Raw genomic sequence first — 24,099 nt, forward strand, 5'->3', positions numbered from 1 at the left:
ATCACCACAGCATGATGCTGCCACCACGTTACACTGTGGGGATGGTGTTCTTGGGGTGATTAGATATGTTGGTTTGGCACCAGACATAGGATTTACCTTGGTGGCCAAAAAGTTCAATATTGGTCTCATCTGACCACAGCGCCTTCCTCCATACATCTGGGGAGTCTCCCACATGTCTTTTGATGAACTCTAAACAAGTCTTACAGTTTTTGTGTATAAGTACAGACTTTTTTCTGCCCACTTTTCCATAAAGATCACCTCTATGGAGTGTGCGACTTATTGTGGTCATATGGACAGATACTCCAGTCTCTGCTCGGGAACTCTGCAGCTCCTTCAGGTTTACCTTTGGTCTCTGTGCTGCCTCTCTGATTAATGTCCTCCTTGCCCGGGCTGAGAGTTTTGGTGGGCGCCCTCTCTTGGCAGGTTTGTTGTGATATCATGTTCTTTCCATTTGATGATAATGGATTTGATGGTGCTCTGGAGGATCATCAGAGATTGGGATATTTTTATAACCCAACCCTTGACTTGTACTTCACCGCAACTTTGTCCCTGACTTGTCTGGAGATCTCGTTGGTCTTCATGGTGTTTGGTTAGTGCTGCCTCTTGTTAATTAATTGTGTTGTTTGGTTAGTGGTGCCTCTTGTTAATTGTGTTGTTTGGTTAGTGGTGCCTCTGGTTGTTTAGTGTTGCAGCCTCTGTGGCCTTTCAGAATAGGTAAGGTGATTATACTGACAGCCATGTGACACTTAGATTGCGCACAGGGGGACGTCCTGTCATTAAGCATGGGACTTATGAAGGGAATTACTTGTACCAGAAATTTTTAGGGGCTTCATCGCAAAAGGGGCGAATACATATGCACATGACATTTTTTTAGTTATTTTGATCCCATAAATATAATTTATGCCTATATTTTTCTCAGTTCACTTCAACAACTTAGACTATTAAGTTATGATGCATGACACACAAATCGAATTACATAAATGTTTAAACACAGGTTGTAATGTAACCAAATAGGTAAAAAGCCAAGGGAGTGAATACTTTTGCAAAACACTGCCAATGGGGCTTAGAAAAAGGCACTTGAGAGTTACAAACGTCCTATTAGTCTATCATAGCAGGCTGAATAACTGATTCTCAGTTGACTCATTCTGCAGCCAGCAATAGACAGTCCAACACAGAGACTAGTATCCCTCATGCTGCTCCACCTCTGGAGAAATAAAATGTTACAGATCACATAAAATGGTGACACAAACAAAAATATTTTATTATAAACAGGGCTGTGGAGTCGGAGTCGTGGAGTCAGAGTCAGAAACGGAGCCCATTTTGGTGGAGTTGAAGTCGGTGTCATGGAAATTTAGGAGTTGGAGTCGAAGGTTTGGCTTTCTGACTCTACAGCCCTGGCAGGGCTCTGGAGTTGGCGTCGTGGAGTCAGAGTCAGAGTTGGAGCCCATTTTGGTGGAGTTGGAGTCGGTGTTATGGAAATTTAGGAGTTGGAGTCGGAGGTTTGGCTTACTGACTCTACAGTCCTGGCAGGGCTGTGGAGTTGGCGTCGTGGAGTCAGAGTCAGAGTTGGAGCCCATTTTGGTGGAGTTGGAGTCGGTGTTATGGAAATTTAGGAGTTGGAGTCGGAGGTTTGGCTTACTGACTCTACAGCCCTGACAGGGCTGTGGAGTTGGAGTCGTAGAGTCAGAGTGAGAGTCAAAGGCCATTTTGGTGGAGTCGGAGTCATGGGAATTGAGGAGTCGGAGTTGGAGGTTTGGCTTACCGACTACACAGCCCTGATTACAAAGTTATGAATATTTTTAAAAACCTGTGAAATTTTAATAAAACAATTATACAAGCTTGCTATCCTCCTAATCGTACTGACCTAAACAATCCCGTTCACTCGCCATTTTTACCGCACAACAAACAACATAAAAACAAATCCTGAAAAACATTTTTTTAATCCCAATTGGAATTTTTTTTTCAGTACTGTGGCAAAATGAATGGCGACATCCAAGCCACAACTTGCCGCGGAAAAAAACAAGCTGGAAAAAGGGTTAAGCCTAACGTGGTGGTTTCTATTTAATCTAGAGGACTGTCTGAGTAACAGAGCACAGATAGAGGACAACACAAATATGAGATTTGTGTCATCTAATATGGTTGATCTATTCTGAGGACCAATGTGCGGGTCTGAGGACCAGAAAAGTGGCGCTGTGTTACCTGAAGCCCTGTCCATGTAGCTGATCGGATAGGAAACCTTTCCCTATTACACTTTTGGGGTGTACATTAAGAAGAGGCCATAATTGGTGTGTCCTAGAAAACTCTTGGAGTCAGATAACTATCTCGTCACTGTCTAGCTTCGTTGGGAAAGTTGATGGCCAACCAGTATGACTGAGTATGTGATCTGTTGTGGAGCAGAGCAGCACAGCTCCATCGCCTGTATGGTGGCCGCAACCAGGTATTCATGCATCAGCTGATCACATCTAGCAGCCTCCGGTACCAGACAGCTGATTGTTGTGGTTGCACCCCCACCAATCTGATATTGATGTCCTATCTTAAATATGGTCCATCAATATAAAAGTAATGCACAACCCCTTTAATTTATTTTTATAGCAGAGGTCAGGTTGTCTATTAGAAAACTGCAAATCACCGCCACAGATGAAGGGGCCAACTCATTGAATTTGCACATTTTAGTCTATTTTTGGATGTTGTTTATGTGATTCTTTTCAGTTATATCTTTTTTTTTTTTTAAAAACAGACTCCTCCTTCCAAAGTTCTTATCCTCCTAATACATTGCAGTCACCATATTATTACAGCACTGTGTACTTGCAATTGCTCATTTTGCCTTTCTACCCAACAAATCATTCCCTTTTCTCTGTTCTATGTAGAAACAGGAAGTCTCTTTTCCCTGCACTTAACATTCCCTTCTTGAACTCCTGACCCAGCTGCTCCCTCCTCCCCCCTGCCATAGACTTTTGCAGTGACTCATGACTCCAACAGGTAAAATTGACCTCCTGTTTCTGCATTGAGCTTAGAAGGATTCAGCTCATCAGTTTTTAATCACGTGATGTCATAGACATAATGAAAAAGAGAAGAATTATCTGGGTAGAAGAGCAAAATGATCAATTGTATGTACACAATGCTCTATAATATAATGACTGCAAAACATGAAGAGGATAAAAAGAGAAGGAGGGAAAGGAGGAGGAGTTCATTATAGTCTATTTTATATGCCTTTGTCTTTGTATTTTCATGTTCACCCTTATGGCAGAAATTGAAGTTTCCGGATGTTTTTACCTGGTATATTGTTCGCGACTTTTCTGAAACATCACTAAATTTTGGAGCAATTTTTTTTCTAATGGGCAGTGAGGTAAAGAGGGATATAACCCGCTCACCGTCCGTATTGTGTTAGGTTATAAGTCTTTCACTTCAAAACATGTCCATCTATAACTATTCCCCAAATTGGTATTTTCCTCTGATAAGACTATGTCATTGCTGAAGTGCTGGATCAAGCCTCTTTTGGTGTGCAAGCAGTGAGACTATGGATTCTTTATTGTGCGAGTAGTGACACTATAGATTCTTTACTGTGCGAGCAGTGAGGCTATGAATTCTTTACTGTAAGAGCAGTGAGACTATGGAGTCTTTACTGTAAGAGCAGTGAGGCTATGGATTCTTTACTGTGCGAGCAGTGAGACTATGGATTCTTTACTGTGCAAGCAGTGATACTATGGATTCTTTACAGTAACAGCTGTGAGGCTATGGATTCTTTACTGTGCGAGCAGTGATACTATGGATTATTTACCGTAAGAGCTGTGAGGCTATGGATTCTTTACTGTGCAAGCAGTGAGGCTATGGATTCTTTACCGTAAGAGCAGTGAGGCTATGAATTCCTTACTTTGTGAGCAGTGATACTATGGATTCTTTACTGTGTGAGCAGCGAGACTATGAATTCCTTACTGTGTGAGCAGTGATACTATGGATTCTTTACTGTGCAAGCAGTGATACTATGGATTCCTTACTGTGCGAGCAGTGATACTATGGATTCTTTACTGTGCAAGCAGTGATACTATGGATTCTTTACTGTGCAAGCAGTGATACTATGGATTCTTTACTGTGCAAGCAGTGATAGTATGGATTCTTTACTGTGCAAGCAGTGATACTATGGATTCTTTACTGTGCGAGCAGTGAGACTATGAATTCCTTACTGTGCGAGCAGTGATACTATGGATTCTTTACTGTGTGAGCAGTGATACTATGGATTCCTTTCTGTGTGAACAGTGATACTATGGATTTTTTACTGTGTGAGCAGTGATACTATGGATTCCTTTCTGTGTGAGCAGTGATACTATGGATTCTTTACCGTAAGAGCAGTGGGGCTATGGATTCTTTACCGTAAGAGCTGTGAAATTTTTGAACTTTGTCACATGATGTTGTATTGGTCACTTCACTAAAAGTACAAGGAGGCCTGGATATATTTCTTAAAAAAATAGTATTACAGATTATGGGCACTAGAGTCTCTGATGAGACGTTGATCCAGGGAACTAGTCTGATTGCTGTATGTGGAGTCAGAAAGGTGCAGCTCGCATCTGTTCACAGGGTTTTTGCCTTCTTATTGATGGTCTTGTGTCTTTCAGCCATAAAACTATGAAATGCGCTACATTCCCTAGAGCAATTTTATGTCTATCAGAAATTTTTGCATACTTTTTACCGCATTTCGTAAAACGAGCCACTAAGAAGTCGCCAGAAAGGTTCCAGGCAAAAATAAAGACCGACTTTTACGTTGCGCAAAATTCATTAACCAAGTGCGGCATTTCGTAGAATTTGGCACTAATAAACGGCAACAAAAGCCACAGGACAAAAATGGAAAATGACTTAAAAAATAAAACACAAACTGATGAATCGGTGCCATAGTTGTTCTCAGCTAAAATTTCGGCTATTGCCACCACTAGGTGGCGCTCCCTACATACTACCTTATTCCTGGGTTGAATGCATACACAGCAACTTACTGAGCTCCCTCTAGTGGTGGCTACAGACAGACAAAATGTTATTTAATACTTTTTTTTGTTTAATTTGGAGTTTTGAATCATAAAAAAAGCCTAAATGGAGACCAGCTACCCGCACCCCTTATATTTAGCTGTTATTCGCCTTCTCAGATTAGCTCGCCACACTTTCTCTACTATGCCATCCCTCCTCATCATACTCTCAAGCAACGCTACATTTTGAATTGCATAACTTAATTTAAAATAACAATGAAGACAGACCAGATTTTATGGAGTATGACATTTTGCCTACAACCTTTACGCCATTTTTATCCCTCCATGATTTATATAGAATTGTCACCCCTCCCCCAAAAGCCAGTGGCATGTTTGATAAGACTGGATTGAGTTCAACATCAGCCGGTACAATAAGAAAAGTCCAATCAGGCAGCTGTAAGGGAACAGATAGGATGTATTCTCAGGTGCACTGACTTCCCAGAATGCCACAGCCGGGACAAGACAATGAGGACAGTTATTTAAAGCCTGAACTAGTTACAGTGCTGCAGAAATGTCCTGAGATCCACGAATGTGCAAGAAGGAGCGTAAGAGGCGAGCTGGCCGAGCTCCAGAACAACCTACAAGATGGCAGAGGACACAGCATCCATGACAGTAGGAACCCTAGTAAGCAGCGAGGATCACTGCACTCCCCCAATGTCAGGGGCATAACCCCCACATGTCACTGCTCGTCATGTACCACGGTGGGGTGTGGACAGCAATGAAATAAGAGTTTAGTAACTGGAATCATGCAGGAAACTCCACATATCTGTGTCCTGATGTCTGTCCTGTACTCATCCTCCTAATACACAGACTTCAAGACACACAGACCTCTCCTCCTAATACACAGTCATCAGGACACACAGACCTCTCCTTCTCCTAATACACAGCCATCAGGACACACAGACCTCTCCTCCTCTTAATACACAGATATCAGGACACACAGATCTCTCCTCCTCTTAATACACAGATATCAGGACACACAGACCTCTCCTCCTCTTAATACACAGATATCAGGACACACAGACCTCTCCTCCTAATACACAGATATCAGGACACGCAGATCTCTCCTCCTCCTAATACACAGACATCAGGACACACAGACCTCTCCTCCTCCTAATACACAGCCATCAGGACACACAGATCTCTCCTCCTCCTAATACACAGACATCAGGACACACAGACCTCTCCTCCTCCTAATACACAGACATCAGGACACACAGACCTCTCCTCCTCCTAATACACAGACCTCAGAACACACAGACCTCTCCTCCTCCTAATACACAGACATCAGGACACACAGACCTCTCCTCCTAATACACAGTGTTGTGAGTTCTGTTTTTGGGCTCCCTCTGGTGGTTACTGATGGTACTGGGTGACTTGTCTTTCCTGGGTTTCTGGGTTTCACCTGTTCCATCAGCATATGGGAGTTTCCTATTTAACCTGGCTTTGCTGGCATTTCCTCGCCGGTTATCAATGTATCCAGTGTGTCTTGTTACCTCTGCTCCCTGCTCCTAGAACCTTCTGGACAAGCTAAGTTTGGATTTTCCTGTTTTGTGTTTTGCTTTATTTGGTTTTTAGTCCAGCCTGCAGATATGTGATTCTCTGCTGCTGGATGCTCTAGTGGGCTGAAATTGCTTTTCATGTACCATGAGTTGGCACATGAGTTCAAGTAATTTCAGGATGTTTTTTTGAAGGGTTTTTCGCTGACCGCGCAGTTCACTTTTGTATCCTCTGCTATCTAGCTTTAGCGGGCCTCATTTTGCTGAAACTGTTTTCATACTACGTATGTGCTTTCCTCTCATTTCACCGTCGTTATATGTGGGGGGCTGCTATTTGCTGTGGGGTATTTCTCTGGAGGCAAGAGAGGTCTGTGTTTCTTCTGATAGGGGAAGTTAGATCTTCGGCTGGAGCGAGACGTCTAGGATCATCGTAGGCACGTTCCCCGGCTACTTTTATTTGTGTGTTAGGTTCAGGGTCGCGGTCAGCTCAGGTTCCATCGCCCTAGAGCTTGTTTGTATCTGTGCTTGTCCTTTTTGTGATCCCCTGCCATTGGGATCATGACAGTATAACCGGCCAACAAAGTGTTAATTGTATTGGCTGAAGTAGGAGGATAAGTAGTCTGAGGAAGTTTTTTTTTTTTTTTTTTCCCCTCAGAGTTTGCTGCCTAGCCTTATTGCAGCCTGGCTACTTCCTCCTCCTCTTAATCTTTGAATGGCTCTGATCTCAGCTGTTTATCATGGACGTCCAGAGTTTGGCTTCCAGCCTGAATAATCACTAAGGTTCAAAATATACAGGATTTTGTTGTACATGCTCCTATGTTTGAACCTAGAATTCCTGTCCCAGAGTTTTTTTCTGGAGATAGATCTCGTTTTCTGAATTTTAGGAACAATTGCAAGTTGTTTCTTTCTTTGAAATCTCGCTCCTCTGGAGACCCTGCTCAGCAAGTCAAGATAATTATATCTTTCCTGCGGGGTGACCCTCAGGATTGGGCATTTGCATTGGCACCAGGGGACCCTGCGTTGCTTAATGCAGATGCGTTTTTTCTGGCATTGGGTTTGCTCTATGAGGAACCTAACCAAGAGATTCAGGCTGAAAAAGCTTTGTTGGCCCTCTCTCAGGGGCAAGATGAAGCAGAAATTTATTGTCAAAAATTTCGGAAGTGGTCGGTACTTACTCAGTGGAATGAGTGCGCTCTGGCTGCAAAGTTTAGAGATGGCCTTTCTGAGGCCATTAAAGATGTTATGGTGGGGTTCCCTGCGCCTGCTGGTCTGAATGAGTCTATGACTATGGCTGTTCAGATTGATCGGCGTTTATGGGAGCGCAAACCTGTGCATCATTTGGCGGTGTCGTCTGAACCGTCACCTGAGATAATGCAATGTGATAGAATTCAGTCCAGAAGTGAACGGCAAAAGTATAGGCGGAAAAAAGGGTTGTGCTTTTATTGTGGTGATTCAGCTCATGTTATATCAGCATGCTCTAAACGCACAAAAAAGGTTGATAAGTCTGTTGCCATTAGTACTTTACAGTCTAAGTTCATTCTGTCTGTGACTCTGATTTGTTCATTATCATCCATTTCCGTCGATGCCTATGTGGATTCAGGCGCTGCCCTGAGTCTTATGGATTGGTCATTTGCCAATCGCTGTGGGTTTAGTCTGGAGCCTCTGGAAGTCCCTATTCCTTTGAAGGGAATTGACTCTACACCTTTGGCTATGAATAAACCTCAGTACTGGACACAAGTGACCATGCGTATGACTCCCGTTCATCAGGAGGATAATTCTTGGGTGGTTGCCTCGGATGTTCATGCTGATGATTTGGTTCGCGCTTTTCATAGGGCTCATCCTGGTCGCCCTGGTGGTTCTCGTGAGGGTTCGGTGACCCCTCCTCAAGGGGGGGGTACTGTTGTGAGTTCTGTTTTTGGGCTCCCTCTGGTGGTTACTGATGGTACTGGGTGACTTGTCTTTCCTGGGTTTCTGGGTTTCACCTGTTCCATCAGCATATGGGAGTTTCCTATTTAACCTGGCTTTGCTGGCATTTCCTCGCCGGTTATCAATGTATCCAGTGTGTCTTGTTACCTCTGCTCCCTGCTCCTAGAACCTTCTGGACAAGCTAAGTTTGGATTTTCCTGTTTTGTGTTTTGCTTTATTTGGTTTTTAGTCCAGCCTGCAGATATGTGATTCTCTGCTGCTGGTTGCTCTAGTGGGCTGAAATTGCTTTTCATGTACCATGAGTTGGCACATGAGTTCAAGTAATTTCAGGATGGTTTTTTGAAGGGTTTTTCGCTGACCGCGCAGTTCACTTTTGTATCCTCTGCTATCTAGCTTTAGCGGGCCTCATTTTGCTGAAACTGTTTTCATACTACGTATGTGCTTTCCTCTCATTTCACCGTCGTTATATGTGGGGGGCTGCTATTTGCTGTGGGGTATTTCTCTGGAGGCAAGAGAGGTCTGTGTTTCTTCTGATAGGGGAAGTTAGATCTTCGGCTGGAGCGAGACGTCTAGGATCATCGTAGGCACGTTCCCCGGCTACTTTTATTTGTGTGTTAGGTTCAGGGTCGCGGTCAGCTCAGGTTCCATCGCCCTAGAGCTTGTTTGTATCTGTGCTTGTCCTTTTTGTGATCCCCTGCCATTGGGATCATGACAACACAGACCTCAGGACACACAGACCTCTCCTCCTTCTAATACAAAAACCTCAGGACACACAGATCTCTCCTCCTAATACACAGACATCAGGACACACAGACCTCTCCTCCTCCTAATACACAGACATCAGGACACACAGACCTCTCCTCCTAATATACAGACATCAGGACACATAGACCTCTCCTCCTAATACACAGACATCAGGTCACACAGACCTCTCCTCCTAATATACAGGCATCAGGACACACAGACCTCTCCTCCTAAGGCCGGTTTCACACGTCAGTGGCTCCGGTACGTGAGGGGACAGTTTCCTCACGTAACGGAGACACTGACTCACGTAGACACATTAAAATCAATGTGTCTCTGCACGTCAGCGTGTTTTCATGGACTGTGTGTCCGTTGAAAAACACGGAGACATGTCAGTGTTTGTGGGAACGCACGGATCCCACGGAACCATTAAAGTCAATGGGTCCGTGTAAAACACGTACCGCACACGGATGCTGTCCGTGTGCAGTCCGTGTGCTGTGCAGGAGACAGCGCTACAGTAAGCGCTGTCCCCCCAGCTTGTGGTGCTGAAGCCCCATTCATTTCTTCTCTCCAGCAGCGTTCGCTGGAGAGAAGGAATGAAAAATCATTTTTTTTTGTTGTTGTTGTTAAAATAAAGTTCCCGGTAATCTCCCCCCTCCCACTCCCTGTGCGCCCGCCCGCTGGCATTAAAATACTTACCCAGCTCCCTCGGCGCTTCCTCTCAGCGTCGCAGCTCTTCCTGTGTGAGCGGTCACATGGTGCCACTTATTACAGTGATGAATATGCGGCTCCACCTCCCATAGGGGTGGAGCCGCATATTCATCACTGTAATAAGCGGCACCACATGACCGCTCATACAGGAAGAGCTGCGACGCTGAGAGGAAGCAGCTTGGGAGCTGGGTAAGTATTTTAATGCCAGCGGGCGGGCGCACAGGGGGTGAGAGGGGGAAGATTACCGGGAACTTTATTTTAACAACTAAAAAATTATTTTTCATTCCTTCTCTCCAGCGAACGCTGCTGGGAAGAAGGAATGAATTCTGGATTCAGCACCCAAAGCAGGGGACAGCGCTTAACTCTAGCGCTGTCACCTGCACGGTGCGTGTGGTACCCAGTCGGCACACGGACGGCACACGGCTGCCGCACGTGTGCCACACTGATGTGCCACGTGAGCACACGGACACGGATAACTCCGGTACCGATTTTTCCGGGACCAGAATTGTCTGGAAGTGTGGGACAGGCCTTATACACAGACATCAGGTCACACAGACCTCTCCTCCTAATACACAGACACCAGGTCACACAGACCTCTCCTCCTAATATACAGACACCAGGTCACACAGACCTCTCCTCCTAATACACAGACACCAGGTCACACAGACCTCTCCTCCTAATATACAGGCATCAGATCACACAGACGTCTCCTCCTCCTAATGCACAGACATCAGGACACACAGACCTCTCCTCCTAATATACAGACATCAGACCCACGACCTCTCCTCCTCGTAATACACAGACCTGTCCTTATACATGAGTCACTGTGATACATTTTTGCATTATACTTCTATTACTCTGGATTTGTACATTTGCCATTATATGTTTTCTTGAGAGGACACCTACCCAGTGAGAACAACCACAAAGTCCATCATGTTCCAGCCATTGCGTAGATAGGATCCTTTATGAAATGCAAATCCCAGTGCAATGATCTTAATTCCCGTTTCAAAGCAGAATATCCCAATGAAGTACGGTTCTGTATCGTCCTGGGAAGAAAGCAGCACGGTGTTATTACATTCGCAGACATGACGCCGTGTCTCATCACTAACAAACTGGGGCTAGAACTTCTGAAACATTAACACCCTCCGTGTAAAATTGCAAAAATTCTCTTTTTATTACATTTGACTGTATCAACATTTCATCACTATTCAAGCAGTAGTTAATGATAAAGTTGATGTATCTGAGGAGTTCGGAGCTTTGTTAGACCTGCCTAGACATAGATGTAACTACTGGGTCGCCACTAGGGGGAGCATGGTAGTGTCCATGTACACTCAGGAGCTCCCCTAGTGGTGACCGCAGGTAGAACTTTATAGGTTGGTTTTTTTTTTTTCGTGCTTCTGCTCTTAGAGAGCATCTTTGGGTATCTCATCTACTTACAGTGCACTACATGGGTTGGTGACAATTATTTTAAACCCATTTAATTGGGGCTAAAAATCATTTTTGCAATATGGTTTCATTAAAAAAAAAGTAGCATTTTTTTGCTTTCTACAGCCTCTGTGTTGCACTGTCTATTGCTGGCTACAGAATGAGTTAACTGAGAATCAGTCAGTCGGCTCACTACGATGGTCTGATGGGGAGTTTGTAACTCTTCTGTCTCTTTCTGAGCTCCTCTTAACTGACGTAAGACCACAGACCACATCACAGTTGAATGTCTGGGAAACAAAAGAGCCTGTAAAAACTAAATTGTCTAACATTTTTAATGAAACTCAGTTACAAAAGTGATGATTAGCCCCACATACAAGCAGTTATGAAAAAAAAAAACTGGCTGCATTTCTATATTTCTTATTTACATCAATCTGCTGATTACTTCCTGTACATTTCGTAACAATGACAAATCCATTTTTCATTCTTATAGTTTAAGTACGCTCTAAATATCACTTTGTAGATGACTCAATATCACCCCTCCCCCACCTTAATAAAATGTAAATCTCTCACCAGGCGCTCGGACATCGGTGTCTTGTCTCCTTCTGGCAGATGCTGCTCCATTGCCAAAACAATGCAATTCGCTATAATGGTTGCTAAAATCATGTATTCAAAAGGAGTAAAGCTTGTAATTAAGGAAACAATGGACTAAAGTGAGCACAGAATAGTCCGGTTACCCAGCAAGTTATCTATACCCAGGAGCTTACACTCATCATGGATAAATGGGTTGTAACATAGAAGATGCCCAGGTTATTCCAGCTATACATATATAATTATATACAGAAGATGCCCAGATTATACCAGCTGTACATATATCATTATATAAAAAAGATGTCCAGGTTATACCAGCTGTACACATATAATTATATACAGAAGATGCCCAGGTTACACCAGCTGTACACATATAATTATGTACAGAAGATGCACAGGTTATACCAGCTGTACATATATCATTATATAAAAAAGATGCCCAGGTTACACCAACTGTACACATATAATTATATCCAGAAGATGCCCAGGTTATACCAGCTGTACATATATCATTATATAAAAAAGATGTCCAGGTTATACCAGCTGTACACATATAATTATATACAGAAGATGCCCAGGTTACACCAGCTGTACACATATAATTATATACAGAAGATGCCCAGGTTATACCAGCTGTACATATATAATTTATAATTATATGCAGGAGATGCCCAGTTTATACCAGCTGTACATAGATAACTATATACAGGAGATACCCAGGTTATACCAGCTGTACATATATAATCATATACAGAAGTTGCCCAGGTTATACCAGCTGTACATGTAATTATATACAGAAGATGCCCAGCTTATACCAGCTGTACATATATAGTTATATACAGGAGATACCCAGGTTATACCAGCTGTACACATATAATTATATACAGAAGATGCCCAGGTTACACCAGCTGTACACATATAATTATGTACAGAAGATGCACAGGTTATACCAGCTGTACATATATCATTATATAAAAAAGATGCCCAGGTTACACCAACTGTACACATATAATTATATACAGAAGATGCCCAGGTTATATCAACTGTACATATATAGTTATATACATGAGATGCCTAGGATATACCAGCTGTACCTATCTAATAATAAAGACAAAGATAACACAAATAATCACAAAGTGCAGTTTTTAAATGAAGGTCTTTATTTATTAAGGGAAAAAGAAATCCAAGCCTACAGGGCCCTGTGAGAAAAAGTGATGGCCTCATCGCTAAAAACATAAATGAACTGTGGTTTATCACATCTTTGAGAAGCTGAGTTCATATTCCTTAGCCACTCCCAGGCCTGATTACTGGCACACCTGTTCTCAATCAAGAAATCACTTGAATAGAACCTGCCTGGCAAAGTGAAGTAATCCAAAAGTTCCCCAAAAGCTAGAGATCATGTCGCTATCCAAAGCAATTTTGGAACAAAAGAGAAACAAAGTAATTGAGATCTATCAATCTGGAAAAGGTTATAAAGCCATATCTAAAGCTTTAGGACTCATGTGAACCACAGAGAGAGACATTTTCCACAAATAGCGAAAACATGGAACAGTGGTGAACCTTCCCGCGAGTGGCCGGCCAACCAAAATTACCCCAAGAGCGCAGCGACGACTAATCCAAGAAGTCACAAAAGCCCCCATGACAACATCCAAAGAACTGAAGGCCTTACTTGCCTCAGTTAAGATAAGTGTTCATGACTCTACCATAAGAGACTGGGTAAAAATGGCCTGCATGGCAGAGTTCCAAGACGAAAACCACTGCTGAGCAATAAGAACATAAAGGCTCATCTCAGTTTTGCCAGAAAACATCTTCATGATCCACACTACTACTCTGTGGAATGATGAAACAAAAGTTGAACTTTTTGGAAGGTGTATGTCCCATTACATCTGGCATAGAAGTATTTCATAAACAGAACATTATACCAACAGTAAAATATAGAGGTATAGTGTGACGGTCTGGGGCTGTTTTGCTGCTTCAAGATCTGGGAGACTTGCTGTGTGGCAAATGGAACCATGAATTCTGCTGCCTACCAAGAAATCCTGAAGGAGAATGTCCGGCCATCTGTTCGTGACCTCAAGCTGAAGTACACTTGGGTTTTGCAGCAGGACAATGATCCAAAACTCACCAGCAAGTCCACCTCTGAATGACTTAAGAAAAACAAAATTAAGACTTTGGAGTGGCTAAGTCCTGACCTTAATCCATTTGAGATATTGTGACATGACCTTAAAAACGCGGCTCATGCTCGGAAACCCTCCAATGTGGCTGAATTATGACAATTCTGCAAAGATGAGTGGTTAAAATTCCTACAGAGCGTTGTAAAAAACTCACTGCCAGTTATCACAAACGCTTGGTTGCAGTTGTTGCTGCTAATTGTGGCCCGACCAGTTATTAGGTTTAGGGGGCTATCACTTTTTCACACATGACCCTGAAGGTTTGGATTTATTTTTTCCTTAATAATAAAGACCTTCATTTATAATCTGCATTTTGTGATTCCTTGCGTCATCTTTGTCTAATATTTACCGTATATACTCGAGTATAAGCCGAGATTTTCAGCCCAAATTTTAGGGCTGAAAGTGCCCCCCTCGGCTTATACTCGAGTCACGGTAGCGGTGGGGTCGGCAGGTGAGGGGCTGAGGGCGCTGGGGTATACTTACCTAGTCCCAGCGATCCTCGCGCTGTCCCTGCCGTCCCACGGGCTTCGGCGCTGCAGCTTCTTCCTCTCTTCAGCGGTCACGTGGGACCGCTCATTACAGAAATGAATAAGCGGCTCCACCTCCCATAGGGGCGGAGCCGCTTATTCATTTCTCTAATCAGCGGTGCCGGTGACCGCTGACAGGAAGAGCTGCGGCACCGAAGACCAGGCAGAGGGACAGCGCGAGGATCGCCAGGACTAGGTGAGTATGTTATATTCACCTGTCCTCGTTCCAGCCGCCGGGCGCCGATCCATCTTCCCGGCCGGCGCCTCCATCTTCCCGGCGTCTGCGCTCTCTGACTGATCAGGCAGAGGGCGCGATGACGCATATAGTGTGCGCGGCGCCCTCTGCCTGATCAGTCAGAGCAGAGACGCCGGGAAGATGGAGGCGCCGGAACGAGACGCTGGGAGCTGCAATCAAGGGAGGTGAGTATGTGTTTTTTTTTTTTTATTGCAGCAGTAGCAGCGGCAGCACAGATTAATGTGGAGCATCTATGGGGCACAGTGAACGGTGCAGAGCACCGTATAAGGCACAGCTAGGGGGCACAATGAACGGTGCAGAGCACCGTATAAGGCACAGCTATGGGGCACAGTGAACAGTGCAGAGCACCGTATAAGGCACAGCTAGGGGGCACAATGAACGGTGCAGAGCACCGTATAAGGCACAGCTATGGGGCACAATGAACGGTGCAGAGCACCGTATAAGGCACAGCTAGGGGGCACAATGAACGGTGCAGAGCACCGTATATGGCACAGCACAGCTATGGGGCACAGTGAACGGTGCAGAGCACCGTATAAGGCACAGCTAGGGGGCACAATGAACGGTGCAGAGCACCGTATAAGGCACAGCTAGGGGGCACAATGAACGGTGCAGAGCACCGTATAAGGCACAGCTATGGGGCACAGTGAACGGTGCAGAGCACCGTATAAGGCACAGCTAGGGGGCACAATGAACGGTGCAGAGCACCGTATAAGGCACAGCTAGGGGGCACAATGAACGGTGCAGAGCACCGTATAAGGCACAGCTAGGGGGCACAATGAACGGTGCAGAGCACCGTATAAGGCACAGCTAGGGGGCACAATGAACGGTGCAGAGCACCGTATAAGGCACAGCTAGGGGGCACAATGAACGGTGCAGAGCACCGTATAAGGCACAGCTAGGGGGCACAGTGAACGGTGCAGAGCACCGTATAAGGCACAGCTAGGGGGCACAATGAACGGTGCAGAGCACTGTATATGGCACAGCTATGGGGCACAGTGAACGGTGCAGAGCACTGTATATGGCACAGCTAGGGGGCACAGTGAACGGTGCAGAGCACCGTATAAGGCACAGCTAGGGGGCACAGTGAACGGTGCAGAGCACTGTATATGGCACAGCTATGGGGCACAGTGAACGGTGCAGAGCACTGTATATGGCACAGCTAGGGGGCACAGTGAACGGTGCAGAGCACTATATGGGGCACAGCTATGGGGAAATATGAATGGTGTAGAGCACTATATGGCACAGCTATGGGGAAATAATGATCTATTTTTATTTTTGAAATTCACCGGTAAATGCTGCATTTCCACCCTAGGCTTATACTCGAGTCAATAAGTTTTCCCAGTTTTTTGTGGCAAAATTAGGGGGGTCGGCTTATACTCGGGTCGGCTTATACTCGAGTATATACGGTACATTTTATTGGTGATCAGAAAGATTTAAGGGTGACAAACATACAAAAAATAGGAAATCAGAAAGGGGCAAACACTTTTTCACACAACTGTACAGTGTCCACCCTGTCTCATTATATTATCCTTCAATGCCCGATTGTGCTGTGTGACAGGAGACGAGCGGCCTCCACTCATTCATTCCCCATAAGCCGGGGCTGGAGTAATCCCGCAGCATTCAGCAGCTTTTCCTCACACTCACATTGCAACAGAGTAGAGTCAAACATTGTTCGGGGAGAATATGTGCACTGTCACAACATGTCACAACACAATCACACGTTATTGCCAAGCCCACCATGTGACTGCGTCTGCTGACAGCGAGGACATCTTGTCGCCTAGTGAGCTGGCTCTCCCAGCAGACGGGTGATTAAAATACAAAATATGAATGAATCCCATAGACAACAAGGAATTTGCAAGCACCTGAATTCCAAATTCCACCCCCTCCTCTATCTGTTCGCCTGGCGCAGCGCCAGAGAGAGAAACATACAGACGGTGTGTGAATATATTCACTATATACACTGCTCAAAAAATAAAGGGAACACTTAAACAACAGAATATAACTCCCAGTAAATCAAACTTCTGTGAAATCAAACTGTCCACTTAGGAAGCAACACTGATTGACAACCAATTTCACATGCTGTTGTGCAAATGGAATAGACAACAGATGGAAATTATTGGCAATTATCAAGGCACCCTCAATAAAGGAGTGCTTCTGCAGGTGGGGACTACAGACCACATCTCAGTACCAATGCTTTCTGGCTGATGTTTTGGTCACTTTTGAATGTTGGTTGTGCTTTCACACTCGTGGTAGCATGAGACGGACTCTACAACCCACACAAGTGGCTCAGGTAGTCCAGCTCATCCAGGATGGCACATCAATGCGAGATGTGGCAAGAAGGTTTGTTGTGTCTCTCAGCGTAGCGTCTGGAGGCACTACCGGGAGACAGGCCAGTACACCAGGAGATGTGGAGGGGGTCATAGGAGGGTAACAACCCATGAGCAGGACCGCTACCTCAGCCTTTGTGCAAGGAGGAACAGGAGGAGCACTGCCAGAGCCCTGCAAAATGACCTCCAGCAGGCCACAAATGTGCATGTGTCTGCACAAACGGTTAGAAACCAACTCCATGAGGATGGTCTGAGTGCCCGACATCCAGATAGGGGTTGTGCTCACAGCCCAACACCGTGCAGGATGATTGGCATTTGCCACAGAGCACCAGGATTGACAAATTCGCCACTGGCACCCTGTGCTCTTCACAGATGAAAGCAGGTTCACACTGAGCACATGTGACAGATGTGACAGAGTCTGGAGATGCTGTGGAGAGCTGTTATGATCTGGTGGCCTAGGAGCAGCATGAGACGTACTCTGGAGAAGGTGGTACCTGTACTGACCGGAAATCCTGAACTTAGCAGCGCAACTAGAAGTAGCCGTGGGGGGTACCTAACACTCCCTAGACCCCTCGACACAGCCTAAGAACTAACTTCCCCTAAAGACAGAAACGGGAAAACTATCTTGCCTCAGAGAAAATTCCCAAAGGATAGACAGCCCCCCACAAATATTGAATGTGAGAGGAGAGGGAAATAACATACGCAGACATGAAATCAGGATTTGGCATAGGAGGCCATACTAGCTAAAAAGAAAGAATAGGACAGAGTACTATGCGGTCAGTATTAAAACACTAGAAAATATCCACCAAGGAAAATACAAATCACCACATCTGACTAAAGACATGGAGGTTATATCTGCATCTCCAGAGAAATAGCAAGGCTGCAAAAAATCCTTCACAGACAAAGCTGGACAAGACAAAACATGAAAATGCACTGAACTATAAGGCCCACAGCATGTGGACAGCAAAAACAAAGCCAGGACTTATCTTTGTTGAAAAGCTCAGCAAACAGGAGAGACCAGTAAGAGATGTGAATCCTCCAAAAACAATGGACAACTGGCACTGACTAAAGGATCAAGCAGGACTAAATAGCTGAGTCCAAATTGCAAAAAGTGAACACACCTGATAAATGCTGCGATCCGAAGACAGCAGCACTACCACTCATAACCACCGGAGGGAGCCCAAGAGCAGAATTCACAACAGAGAGCGATCTGCTGCCTGCAACATCCTTCAGCATGACCGGTTTAGCAGTGGGTCAGTAATGGTGTGAGGTGGAATTTCTTTGGAGGGCCGCACAGCCCTCCATGTGCTCGCCAGAGGTAGTCTGACTGCCATTAGGTACCGAGATGAGATCCTCAGACCCTTTGTGAGACCATATGCTGGTGCGGTTGGCCCTGGGTTCCTCCTACTGCAGGGCAATGCCAGACCTCATGTGGCTGGAGTGTGTCAGCAGTTCCTGCAAGATGAAGGCATTTAAGCTATGGACTGGCCCGCCCATTCCCCAGACCTGAATCTGATTGAACACATCTGGGACATCATGTCTCACTCCATCCACCAACATCACGTTGCACGACAGAGTGTCCAGGAGTTGGCGGATGCTTTAGTCCAGGTCTGGGAGGAGATCCCTCAGGAGGCCATCCACCGCCTTATTAGGAGCATGCCCAGGCATTGTAGGGAGGTCATACAGGCATGTGGAGGCCACACAAACTACTAAGCATCATTTCCTTGTCTTGAGGCAATTCCACTGAAGTTGGATCAGCCTGTAACTTCATTTTCCACTTTGATTTTGAGCATCATTCCAACTCCAGACCTCCGTGGGATATTGTGATTTACGTTGATCATTTTTAGGTTTTATTGTTCTCAACACATTCCACTATGTAATGAATAAAGATTTGCAACTGGAATATTTCATTCAGTGATATCTAGGATGTTGGATTTTAGTGTTCCCTTTATTTTTCTGAGCAGTGTACATATCACTTGTACAAGCCTGTGATGACCAAACAGAGGAGATACAAACCAGCTGCTCATCAGTGTCTGAGATCAGTGTGTGTAAGATTGCTCTTACTGAGTGTATTGGGGGACACTCGCTTGGCACGGGATTAACGTAGTCAGGCTCGATTTTTCGCTTAAACACAGTCTATACAGTTTATTACAGTGTCATAAACCGGGTTATGCACAGTTCACATTTACATTTCATAACACATCAAGCACCAACTGGTGATATTAACTTGCAGCTTTATCTTAAATACTTCATTTACGGCTTTGTCTCACAGACACTAAACATGCTGGACCTCTGACTTCGCCCAGTTACCATGGGTGTCTGTACGCCGTACACTTCACCAATGTCCCAAGTCACATACAGCACATATGACATTGGGTCGCGATCTCTAAACACCGCCGAACCTCACTCCGTTCAGTCACCGTGGGAGACCACACAGTTCATGGAACATCACAAGCACCAACAGTCAATGGTACCTTATGGGAGCTCCTGCTCCACCTGCTGACTCCTCATCAGTCCTCTCCTCGGGGAAAGCTGCCTCACAGGGATCACCAACTTGCCTGGGCGGCATATCCTAGTCAGTCCAGACCCACCGAAGGACCGTAGCTTCCAACATAGACAGTCCAGAATCAGAGTCTTACTGTGCGCTATTCAGGGATCCGGTCCTACTCCCAGAACCTCCCAACACCCCAGCATGTGCTCTTCAGGAAGCCTCCTCCCAGGTCTTCCAACACAGGTTGCCCAGTGTGCTAGTCAGGATTCCTACTCCCAGGAAATCCAACACACTGGCATCTCCTCCTCACATGAACCGCACATGTGACCTGTCCAGGTGCTATTCAGGACCTCGTCCAACACCCCAGGCATATGACCTTCCCAGGTACTATTCAGGACCTCGTCCAACACCCCAGGCATATAACCTGTCCAGGTGCTATTCAGGACGTCAGACCAATACCACAGGCATATAACCTGTCCAGGTGCTATTCAGGACGTCAGTCCAATACCCCAGGCATACAACCTGTCCAGGTGCTATTCAGGACGTCAGTCCAATACCCCAGGCATACAACCTGTCCAGGTGCTATTCAGGACGTCAGTCCAACACCCCAGGCTACTAGCAAGTCCAAAGCCCCACCATGTGCTCTTCAGGACTCCTACTCCCTGGAAATCCAACACAGGTTGTTCAGTGTGCTATTCAGGGATCCGGTCCTACTCCCAGGGACTCCCAACACACAAGTATGTGACCTGTCCAGGTGCTATTCAGGACCTCTGTCCAACACCCCAGGCCACCAGGTCCAAAGTCCCACCATGTGCTCTTCAGGATTCCTACTCCCAGGAGATCCAACACATAGGCTCTCCAGGACCTTCCACTGGAACCACACAGGAACATGTGACCCACACCCTGGTCACATTATATACCCTTAAAAACTCCCCTGGGTGGGAGTGTGGATGTGTGGCTAGTTTGTCCCGCCCATCTCACATAGCTAGCCTAGTAAGTCTCCCTTACAACTACACCATACATATACACACTCTTGAGGGACTACAGGTCCCAGAACAACAACATTGCATCAGACTTACCACGCAGACTCCCTCTGCGACACATATCGGCCACTCACAATTCTGCCAATCACTGTTTCACCACCATTATAACAACAGATATGCCTCCATGCACATCCCAAGGAGCACACACAGCGCCCCCTAGCTGCCACAGTGGTCACTGCATCACATGTGTCATCCGTGTTTGGGATCAGTGCATCATCAGTGTTTGGTATCAGTGTGTCATCAGTGTTTGGGATCAGGGTGTCATTAGTGTTTGGGATCAGGGTGTCATCAGTGTTTGGGATCAGGGTGTCATCAAAGTTTGGGATCAGGGTGTCATCAGTGTTTGGGATCAGTGTGTCATCAGTGCTTGGTGTCAGCGTGTCATCAGTGTTTGGGATCAGGGTGTCATCAGTGTTTGGTGTCAGCATGTCATCAGTGTTTGGAGTCAGCGTGTCATCAATGTTGGGATAAGGGTGTCATCAGTGTTTGGGATCAGTTTGTCATCAGTGTTTGGTGTCAGCGTGTCATCAGTGTTTGGTGTCAGCAGTGTTTGAGATCAGGGTGTCATTTGTGTTTGGGATCAGCGTGTCGTCAGTGTTTGGGATCAGTGTGTCATCAGAGTTTGGGATCAGTGTGTCATCAATGTTTGGTGTCAGTGTGTCATCAGTGTTTTGTAGCAGTGTGTACGTATTTTTCAAGGACCCATAGACTTGCATTGACTCTTTTTGTGGCTGTAGAAGAATGGGCATGTCAGTGTTTGGGATCAGGGTGTCATCAGTGTTTGGGATCTGCGTGTCGTCAGTGTTTGGGATCAGTGTGTCGTCAGTGTTTGGGATCAGTGTGTCATCAGTGTTTGGTATCAGCGCGTCATCAGTGTTTGGGATCAGCCCGTCATCGGTGTTTGGGATCAGTGTGTTGTCAATGTTTGGTGTCAGTGTGTCATCAGTGTTTTGTAGCAGTGTGTACGTGTTTTTCAAGGACTCATAGACTTGCATTGACTCTTTTTGTGGCTGTAGAAGAACAAGCATGTCAGTGTTTGGGATCAGGGTGTCATCAGTGTTTTGTAGCAGTGTGTACGTGTTTTTTAAGGACCCATAGACTTGTATTGACTCTTTTTGTGGCTGTAGAAAACCGAGCATGTTAGTGTTTGGGATCAGTGTGTCATCAGTGTTGTGGATCAGCGTGTCATCAGTGTTTGGGATCAGCGCGTCCTCAGTGTTTGGGATCAACGGGTCATCAGTGTTTGGGATCAGCGCGTCATCAGTGTTTAGGATCAGCGTGTCATCAGTGTTTGGGATCAGCGTGTCGTCAGTGTTTGGGATCAGCGTGTCATCAGTGTTTGGGATCAGCGTGTCATCAGTGTTTGAGATCAGCGTGTCATCAGTGTTTGGGATCAGCGTGTCGTCAGTGTTTGGGATCAGTGTGTCGTCAATGTTGGGGATCAGCGTGTCGTCAGTGTTTGGGATCAGCGTGTCATCAGTGTATGTGATCAGCCTGTCATCAGTGTTTGAGATCAGTGTTTTATCAGTGTGTGGAATCAGTATTTGGGATCAGTGTGTCCTCAGTGTTTTGTAGCAGTGTGTACGTGTTTTTCAAGGACCCATAGACTTGCATTGACTCTTGTTGTGGCTGTAGAAGAACGGGCATGTCAGTGTTTGGGATCACGGTGTCATCAGTGTTTGGGATCTGCGTGTCGTCAGTGTTTGGGATCAGTGTGTCATCAGTGTTTGGGATCAGTGTGTCATCAGTGTTTGGGATCAGTGTGTCATCAGTGTTTGGGATCAGCGCGTTGTCAGTGTTTGGGATCAGCGCGCCGTCAGTGTTTGGGATCAGCGTGTCATCACTGTTTGGGATCAGCGTGTCATCAGTGTTTGGTGTCAGTGTGTCATCAGTGTTTTGTAGCAGTGTGTACGTGTTTTTCAAGGACCCATAGACTTGCATTGACTTTTTGTGGCTGTAGAAGACCAGGCATGTCAGTGTTTGGGATCAGGGTGTCATCAGTGTTTGGGATCAGTGTGTCGTCAGTGTTTGGGATCAGTGTATCATCAGTGTTTGGGATCAGTGTGTCATCAGTGTTTTGTAGCAGTGTGTATGTGTTTTTTAAGGACCCATAGACTTGTATTGGCTCTTTTTGTGGCTGTAGAAGACCAGGCATGTCAGTGTTTGGGATCAGGGTGTCGTCAGTGTTTGGGATCAGCGTGTCATCAGTGTTTGGGATCAGCGCGTCCTCAGTGTTTGGGATCAACGGGTCATCAGTGTTTGGGATCAGCGTGTCGTCAGTGTTTGGGATCAGCGTGTCGTCAGTGTTTGGGATCAGCGTGTCGTCAGTGTTTGGGATCAGCGTCTCATCAGTGTTTGGTGTCAGCGTGTCATCAGTGTTTGGGATCAGCATGTCGTCAGTGTTTGGGATCAGCGTGTCGTCAGTGTTTGGGATCAGTGTGTCATCAGTGTTTGGGATCAGCGTGTCGTCAGTGTTTGGGATCAGGGTATTGTCAGTGTTTGGGATCAACGTGTCGTCAGTGTTTGGGATCAGTGTGTCGTCAGTTTTTGGGATCAGCGTGTCATCAGTGTTTGGGATCAGCGTGTCATCAGTGTTTGGGATTAGCGTGTCGTCAGTGTTTGGGATTATCGTGTCGTCAGTGTTTGGGATCAGCGTGTCGTCAGTGTTTGGGTCTTCCTGTTATCAGTGTTTGGGATCAGCATTTCATCAGTGTTTGAGATCAGCGTGTCATCAGTGTTTGGGATCTTCGTGTTATCAGTGTTTGGGATCAGCGTGTCATCAGTGTTTGGGATCACTGTGTCGCCAGTGTTTGGGATCAGCGTGTCATCAGTGTTTGGTTCTTCCTGTTATCAGTGTTTGGGATCAGCATGTCATTAGTGTTTGGGATCTTCGTGTTATCAGTGTTTGGGATCAGCGTGTCATCAGTGTTTGGGATCAGTGTGTCATCAGTGTTTTGTAGCAGTGTGTATGTGTTTTTTTAAGGACCCATAGACTTGTATTGGCTCTTTTTGTGGCTGTAGAAGACCAGGCATGTCAGTGCTTGGGATTAGGGTGTCGTCAGTGTTTGGGATCAGTGCGTCATCAATGTTTGGGATCTTCGTGTCATTAGTGTTTGGTGTCAGTGTGTCATCAGTGTTTGGGATCAGTGTGTCGTCAGTGTTTGGGATCAGCGTGTCATCAGTGTTTAGGATCAACGTGTCATCAGTTTTTGGGATCAGTGTATCTTCAGTGTTTGGGATCAGCGTGTCGTCAGTGTTTGGCATCAGTGTGTCATCAGTGTTTGGGATCAGTGTGTCGTCAGTGTTTGGCATCAGTGTGTCATCAGTGTTTGGGATCAGTGTGTCATCAGTGTTTGGGATCAGCGTGTCATCAGTGTTTGGGATC

At 45.6% G+C, this 24,099-nt stretch overlaps 1 protein-coding gene across 7 annotated transcripts in view; it reads right to left on the reverse strand.

Moving 5' to 3' along the window:
- CACNA1A (calcium voltage-gated channel subunit alpha1 A) overlaps positions 1-24,099 on the reverse strand; it is a 473,240-nt gene that overhangs the window by 327,742 nt on the left and 121,399 nt on the right. For all 7 annotated transcript variants that reach the window (XR_011320871.1, XM_069767267.1, XM_069767264.1 and 4 more), the window contains exons 2-3: positions 11,882-11,987; positions 10,793-10,932 (exon numbers count right to left, since the gene is read on the reverse strand). Coding sequence is in view for 6 of the 7 variants with exons in the window: in XM_069767267.1 (XP_069623368.1) it covers positions 10,793-10,932; positions 11,882-11,987 (246 nt within the window). In the remaining variant the exon portion in view is untranslated. The remainder of the gene's footprint in view (positions 1-10,792; positions 10,933-11,881; positions 11,988-24,099) is intronic.

Source organism: Ranitomeya imitator, chromosome 4 (genome assembly GCF_032444005.1).
Source record: "Ranitomeya imitator isolate aRanImi1 chromosome 4, aRanImi1.pri, whole genome shotgun sequence".
In the NCBI taxonomy this organism is placed as follows: domain Eukaryota; kingdom Metazoa; phylum Chordata; class Amphibia; order Anura; family Dendrobatidae; genus Ranitomeya; species Ranitomeya imitator.